Below are 8180 nucleotides of genomic sequence, written 5' to 3' on the forward strand. Positions count from 1 at the left end.
CGGCACCCAGATCAGGTTCACGGAGCTGCCGAAGCAGATGTACCCCGAGGGTGCCACTCCGGAGGAGATCACCAGGCACAGCATGGACCTCAGCTACGCTCTGGAGCAGGTGATCGGGCAGCGGTACGGCAGCCAGCCCCTGGGCCTGCTGGGTGAGCACCGCCAACGTCCCGGGAGCCCTCGGGTGCCGAGAACCCCGGGATGAAACCTGCACTGTTCCCCGGGCCCTAATGCATTTCTTGTCATTGTGTGCCAGAAGTTTGGGGTGTTTTTTAGCAGCTATAGGGCCTGTGCGGGCTGTGGTGCTCGGTGCCTGGAGCTGCCACCCGCCAACATATGCCTTTCTCACTCCTGGGTGCTGCCCTTGGAACCCAAATTGCCTCAGATTGAATCCAAAGCAGCAGTTGCAGGTGGCTGTGAGCTGCGTCTTGTGCAAAGGAGGCACCTGCCTGGCAACATCGGCGTCAAGTGAAGCTCTGAGGACAGAGCTTAGGAAGTCCTGGGAGACCTGAGTGGGGCTGAGCATTGTAATGTTCATATTCTTCTTCCTGCATGGGTGCTGAGGTGGTGGCAGGTCCCCAGCAGCAGTGGTCCCCACCCAGCTGGGTCAGTGGGCGCTCTGCTCTGCAATGCCCAGGACTCGGTGGCAGGTTTGGGGTTTGCCAGCCCTGCTGCATGAGACGTGCACAGCCAGGGCTGGGGCTCCCAGGCAGGTGGCAAGGTCTCCAGTACTTGCCAGTCTGTTTTGACAACTTATGATAGGAATAAATACCAAAACGGTGGTTTTGTTTCATGGTAGGATGAGGGAGGGATTGGGAATGTAGCTGAGCTGGAACCTCCAGGCAGCTGAGGTTTGGAATAAGGCTTTGGTTTTCCCTTCTTCCATTTTTTCTATATTAACATTATACAACTTATTTTTTATCAAAATTATCAAAGACAACTGGAGGATATACAGAAAGTTAATCACCTTACGAAATGATGATGTCATCATTCTGGCAAAATACCTGATACTAAGTGTATCAGTGAGATGAACCCTGGTGCTTAATTCAACAAGGAAAAAACATACAGTGTTTTTTGTACAATGTAGTGCTCATCTCTCCCAGTGTTCCCTCAGCCCTTGTGTTTAAGGACAGTGGCATTTGCACTCCAATGTGGCTCTGGAAACCTGGGCACAGGCAGAGGGAATAATTGCAGGACAACAGCCATGTGTGGCTTCTTGTGTGAGTGCTGTTTTGAGAACACTGATGACCCTGGCAGTCATGGTGGCTGTGTGTTCTGAGAGCTCGTAAAGCTCTGAAGATGATAATTAGTTACAGGTGGACCTGCCTAATTATACTTTGCTTTTTCTCCAACTGAAGTGTAGAGCATTAGGAAATAGTGTTTGGAGTATTGATTGCTTTTAGCAGAATCACTGGAAGGGCAGAATGTATGTGCAAAGGGCAAAGCCAGAGTTTTATGCAATCATTTACAGAGTTTTTGTGAGGACACATACCTTGGATATGTTTCTAGTCTTATATGTGCTTTGTTTTGTTTTCCTGAACATGTGCAGCTGAGTTGCAGTTTGCTTTCATCTGCTTCCTGATCGGGAATGTGTATGATGCCTTTGAGCACTGGAAAACACTCTTAAACATCCTCTGTCGATCTGAAGATGCCATAGGGAGATATCAAGACCTTTACATCAATCTCATATCTGTGCTGTATCACCAGCTAAGTGAAATCCCAGCTGATTTTTTTGTGGACATTGTCTCCCAGGACAACTTTTTAACCAGCACATTACAGGTAGGTTTGAAGGTATCTCTTAAAAAAGAGAGTGGGAGGAGAGGACATACAGGGCATCGGAGCAAATTCAGGGAGAAGCTGCAAAAGGCATTAAGCTACAGTTGAGCTGCATGGGAGATAATGAGCCTGTGCAAGCACATGCATATTTTCCTTTACTTTTCTCCATATTTTTTACAAAACAATGCCATTTGCTTGTCATCTCAGAGTTTCATCTACTCAGCTATGCCTAGAAGAGTGTTGTGCAGTAGAAGATGGAGTTAGTGTGCAAGCAGAGAGGGCAGCCAAGTGAGGTGATGAGAGGAAAAGCTAATGAAGCCTAATGGCTGCAACAGAGAATGGGGACTGCATGGTCTTTGTTTTCCTTGCAAGTAATGCAGGAAGTCGCTGGCTACTTGGGCATAGCTGGGGAGTTCAGGAGTGGCCAGTGTGACTGGACTACATCAACACACTTTTTCTGAAAAACAAAGGCATTCAACTACATAAAGCTGGGTAAAACTTTGACTTAAAAAACTGCTGCTGCTGCCTTTTGGTCAGTTGGATGAGCTTTGTATGCAGAGAATGCAGTGAAATAGTATTGAGCTTTGGGCATCAATAGTATTTAAGAAGCTTTTCCATTCCTGTTAACCTTAAACAAAGATGAGTATTTTCTATAATCATGTTGTTATCCAGAGGGAGTTTGGTTAGTTGCAAATGCAGAAAATGCTGCTTCTACCAACACAGGCATGGGCAGATATGTAATTCAGCACCAGTTACTCCCACTAACTGTAACCATGCTACCAGCTCAGCAACCAGGCTGATCAAAACTTGGTTTAAAAAAAAAAAAAAAAGCCCAGCTATGTTGGTGAAGCTCAGCAATGAAAACCTAATCCCAGCAGAAAGAGTAGGAAGTTCTATTGCAGGTGCTTGGTGGGGATTGGTAATGCCTTCTCCTTTCCAGGGAGTGGTTGCATTTCTCTACTTGTAACTTCAAGATTTTGCTATAGATTGAGGGGGCGAGGTGTTTGTTTTTAATTTGCTGGGAAAAATGTTATGGGAAGCATTGCTTTAATCAAGTTACATTCTTTACTTTTTTTGGAATGTGGAAGCTTTTTTGGATTTAAAGAAGTCCCAACACAAGAAGAATATGGAGCTGTTGGAGTGAATCAAAGGGAGGACCACAAAGATGATCTGGAAGAGGCTGGAGAACATGACCCCCTCCTCCCCTGTGGAGACAGGCTGAGAGACTTGGGGTGTTCAGCCTGGAGAAGAGAAGGCTCCAGGGAGACATTAGAGCACCTTCCAGTGCCTGAAGGGGCTCCAGGAAAGCTGGGGAGGGACTTTGGACAAGGGCAGGGAGTAATAGGATGGGGGGAAACAGTTTCGAGCTGGAAGAGGAGAGACTGAGATGAGATCTTAGGAAGAAATCCTTCTACTGTAAGGGTGGTGAGACACTGGCCCAGGTTGCCCAGAGAAGCTGTAGCTGCCCCATCCCTGGAAGTGGTCAGAGCCAGAGTGGATGGTGCTTGGAGCAACCTGCCCATGTGTTTTTTTCCATCCCATGACAGAACTGGGAAGCCTAGCTCTATTTGCAGCACGAAGAATACGCAAAAAACTCTTTCCATCTGATGGGAATTTTGGAAGCAGCCTGTCTTGCTGGTTATCTTTCCTTTTTTCTTTACCTGAGTATTGTTCATCCTCAGATTTCATCAGTTTGTGCTTTTTACTAAATGTGCAGATGTCTTTGGGTGGCTCTGCTGGCCTGAGCCATCGTTAAGCTGTAGCTGGAGTCAGCAGAATCATAGGATCATAGAACATGGTGAGTTGGAAAGAATGCATCAGGATTACCGAGTCCAACTCCTGTTCCTGTGTAGGGCATCCCAAGAATCATCCCATATGCCTGAGAGCATAATCCAAAGGCTTCTTGAACTCAGGCAGGCTTGGTGCTGTGATCACTGCCCTGGGGAGCTGGTTCCAGTGCTTGACCTCCTTCTTGGTGAAAAGGTTTTTCTTGATATCCAGCCTTAACCTCCCCTGATTCAGCTTCCTGCCATTTCCCCCAGTCCTGTCCCTGGTCACAGGAGTGAAGAGACCTGCAGTCCTAGTAGCAAAGAATAAATTTGCCTGATGATTGAACTGAGCTTCTCTGCCAGAAGTTTTCTGTTCCTCTGCTCCTGAGGGATTTTACTGAAATAGTGCCAGGGAACCTCTGGGACTGCCTTACCCAGTTGCTTTACGTACACAGCAACCAAAATTATCTGTCTTCCCTGAGTGTGGGCAGGTGGATCAGAAGCAGTGTAAAATGTGTGGGGTGTATTATCTGTGGGGTGTATTCCTCAGCTTTTAATATAGCTACTTTTATTTTTGGAGTTTTGATCTAAGGCAAGAAGAGTACAGCATAATTTCCACTGAATAACTTCCAGCCTTAACAGTGTTTAAAAAGAAAAAAATATTGATGAAATCACTAATTTAATGTGCAATTCATTGAGGAGAAGTGGGAAGTATAATCTTTTAATCTTTTTTCAATAGCAGCCTTGCTGTGTTCTGTTATAAAGAGGCAGTTTCACGGTAGAATGAACAAGGAAAAGGCAAATGATCATAAACAAAGCAGTGAACTTTGCTGCTCATTGTCAGTGTTTTATCCAGCTGTCAGTAGCTGCTTTTTCCCCAGAGGGCTTTCCCCTTGCTCCCATCCAGCAATCTTTTTTTTTTTTTTTTGCCTTTGCCTTTGAAATAGACGTTTCTTTCTATGGAAATGAATTCCGAATCATGAGTTTAGAAGAGGTTCAGAAAGTGGCTGATGAGAAATGAGCTCTGAGGCTAAATGTCCTGTTTATTCATACAAGGTGCTATAACTCTCAAAATTACAATTCTAGCAAAAGCTGTGAATTTATAAAAACTTAATAGATTTGTGTGTGTTTGGATGATGGAGAAGAGCCACTCTTAGAGAATCAAAGAATCACAAAATGGTTTGGTGTGGAAGGGACCTTAAAGATCATCTAGATCCAACCCCCTGCAGGGGCAGGGACACCTCCCACTAGATCAAGTTGCTCCAAGCCCCATCCAGCCTGGCCTTGAACACTTCCATGGATGGGGTTTCCATGACATACCTGGGCAACTTGTTCCAGTGTCTCACCATGCTCATAATAAAGAATTTCCTCCTACTATCTGGTCTAAATCTCCCCTCTTCATGTTGCCCCTTGTCCACTTGCTACATGTCCATGCAAAAAGTCCTGCCCCAGCTTTCTTGTAGGCCCCCTTCAGAAAGTTGCTATAAGGTCACCAGGGAGCTACTCTTCTCCCTCTTGGCTGAACAACCCCAACTTCTTCAGCCTGTCTTCACAGAGGAGGTGCTCCAGCCCTCTGATGATTTTTGTCACCCTCCTCTGGACTCACTCAAGAAGTTAGTCCACATTTCAGTGCCCTGCACTCAGGGGAAGGGTTGAGCTGGGGATAACTGTATTTACACACAAATCCCATTCTTCTCTCCCCTTCAAAGTCACTTGATAAAGTTTCCTCTGTATCCTAAGGTGTTGGTGATACTTTGGGGGATCTCCTGGTACATCCAACCATGAAAAAGGAGTTACCTGATGGCCTTTTTGACACATGCTGTAACACTGGCTTTGTGGCAAATGAAAACTGATAGTCCTCTTTTTTTTAACTTCTGTTCAGATATTTTTCTCTTCTGACACTGAAAAGTATTTCCACAGTATATATTTCATTATGTATGTACTTCTGCTTGAAACAGAAGTTATTGCCTCAGTGCAAATATTCCTAAGGCCGACTCAGTGGAGTGGAGGTAGGATGTCTATCTTGGCTGTGGGAGGAGGGGAGAAATGTAGGCTTTGGTTAGGTTGCTCCAAAGCTGGAGTGGTTTCTAGGGTGTTAGATCCCTTACCAGTGGCTTAACCTGAAAATTCCTGGTGTATCCTGTTAATGATGTCTTTGCAGGAAATAGATGCAGATCTTGTGCCGTGGCTGAGTCCTTATTGACCTCTGCTCTGTTCTTTTAGGTGTTTTTCTCCTGCACATGCAGTTCCGCTGTTGATGGGACCCTAAGGAAAAAGGCTGAAAAATTCAAGGCTCACCTAACAAAGAAATTTAAATGGGACTTCGAGGCAGAGCCTGATGACTGTGCCCCTGTGGTGGTAGAGCTGCCTGAGGGCATGCAGGTGGACTAAGCAAGATATTCAGAAACAAAAATCTTTGGAAGTAACTCTTTCTCCACATCTTGTCCAACCTTGCCAGCTTCCTAAAGTCTGTTTCTGAACCCAACTCCTCTTTCTGCTGTAGAAGCAGGTGTGGAAATCCCAGGAGGATTCCTGACTTTGTGAGGGGCCAGAATTATTGGAGGAGTTTGAATAATCGTGCATATACTTTGGACTCCTTGGTTTTTCTCCTAGCTCTTCTGCAGCATCTCCTCATTCTGTACTCAGCTGACCTCCATATTCCTGGTCCCTTCCATCCTCCTGGACTGGAGGTGACACCCCATTTGGACAGTATCTGTTGTTTACACTTGAAGCCTTTGCTGCTTTGATTTGATGCCTCCTGAGCAAGGAGTGTAAGCCCACCTGACTGGTCATGGCAGCTTATGACAGCCTGAAGCCAGGCTGTGGATGGAGAAGTTCTGCTCTTCCAGGGCTTGCATTACAGCCATGGTACCACAACTTTCAAAATGGTGTTGAGTGCTTCTGTTGCTTACTATTATTTATTGCAGTGATGTCTTGTGGAGGACTCTAGGCCATAGCAAAATGCTTCCCACATCATACCAGTAATACTGAGTTATCTTACTCCTCCTATTTTGTAAAAAGCCTTTTGTGTATCCTGCTGACACTCTGTGTAGCCTGGTGGAAAAGAAAGTTAACAGTTTGTTAACAGAAAGTAGAATTACTGGACAGTAGTTACCCAGGCCTTGAAGAAAAGAGCCAGCAGGAGATCATGAGATAAAAGGTTAGATTTCCACATGACCTGGATCCTCTGTTTTGCTGTAACTGGAAATCTTGTGTATTTTCATTGGTGATAATCTTCTTTCTCCCCATTTCCCACAGGCTATAAGGCTATAAGAAAACCTGTGGTGCTCGTTCAGAGCTACACAGCGACTTAGTTCTACCACTTGTTACTTTCTCAGCTGTTAGACTCCTTTGGGAATTTGTCTGTATGCATGTCGAAAAAGATAATGCTGTTTGTTAGTCTTTTATAGTTAAAAATAAATCTCAAAGAGAATCTTGCCCTCAGAAAACATCTGTACAAATAGTTCCTTAGTTATTTAGCATCAGCTCATGGTCCAGTGAAGCTGCCCTCTCTCTTTGGGATGTCCAGCGTTCCCAGAAGTAACCCCAGAAGTGGTGGTATCTGTGATAGCCAAGGAGGACTCAGTGAAATGGCACAGAGCATTCTGGGAAGAAGGAATGTGCTGAGGTGTTTCCAGATAATTGAGCACTTACCACAGGAACCAGCTGCCAAAAGCCCTCCCTGCTCAGTTCATGTCCTTCCTTTCCTTGAGGGCTCTGCACACCACTGCTGTGGTGTCTTGGCTTATACATTTTAAATGTGCTCCATATTGTCCATGGGCTCACAGGGGAGGTTTGGTGAGTGTTTTGTTACTAAATCTTTTTTCCATGTGTCCTTTTCTGTAACACCCTTAAGATGTTTTGTACAGCACTTTGCCTGTGCTCTCCTCTTGTCTTGCTCTTTGCACCCACTTTGCAATTGCCAATTGGACAAAGTGTTTGTAAGGAATGGTCCCAGCTTTGATGAAAGATGTGTTTTGGGTTTGTTGGCTGTTTGCACCAACCTGATGTCTGGTTCTGTTGCTTTGGAGCAGAACATCAAGCACTGGTGTAAGTAGAGAAGGCAGCAGGGAGTCTGGGGCCTGCCTGTCTGGAGGGGAGCAAGGAGTAGGGCTCTGTGTCTGCAGATCAGGCTGGCCAGGCTGGGCCAGTGCTTTCCAGGCTGTCTCAGCAACACTCCCACTGCTGGATAGGTTCATTTGAATGTGTTTGTTAAATCTCAAAAACAGTAACTGAAAATAAACTCCCAAAGTGTGTAACTGTCAGGTTCCTATAATGAGTGACATTTTTAGCAACTGAGAAAAGGGAATATAATTGTACTTCCATTGTGTTTTTTGTCTTTTTGCAAGGTTGTAATAGGGAAAGGTAATGTCTCTTAATATGACACACAAAATAGGGGGGCAGAACCAGGCCTTTGGGGACACAGTCCCATTGTTAGATGTGAAACAGAAGCAGCCAACTTTCAGCTAAATACAGGTTGAGGTGTTCAGCTTTCCCTGTTATATGAATCAACTGCACACTTTGAGGGAACAGGGAAAGTGGCATGTATGGCACAACTGTGCTGGAGGTTTCTAAGGACAGTTCTAAATTTTGGGAGGGAAAAGAGTGCCATTATTCCTATAAAAGTCAGCAGGA

General features: G+C 45.2%; 1 protein-coding gene across 1 annotated transcript; it reads left to right on the forward strand.

Annotated features, from left to right (window-relative positions):
• Positions 1-7: 7 nt before the first annotated feature.
• On the forward strand, positions 8-5936 carry AAR2 (AAR2 splicing factor homolog (S. cerevisiae); the record flags this gene model as incomplete). The annotated part of the gene is made up of 3 exons (XM_009999852.1): positions 8-152; positions 1550-1779; positions 5769-5936. Coding segments are annotated over 3 exons (543 nt in total), but the record flags the coding sequence as incomplete, so codon positions are not given.
• Positions 5937-8180: the final 2244 nt, after the last annotated feature.

The sequence above is a fragment of the Chaetura pelagica genome, unplaced genomic scaffold, assembly GCF_000747805.2.
Source record: "Chaetura pelagica isolate M959 unplaced genomic scaffold, ChaPel_1.0 scaffold146, whole genome shotgun sequence".
NCBI lineage: Eukaryota > Metazoa > Chordata > Aves > Apodiformes > Apodidae > Chaetura > Chaetura pelagica.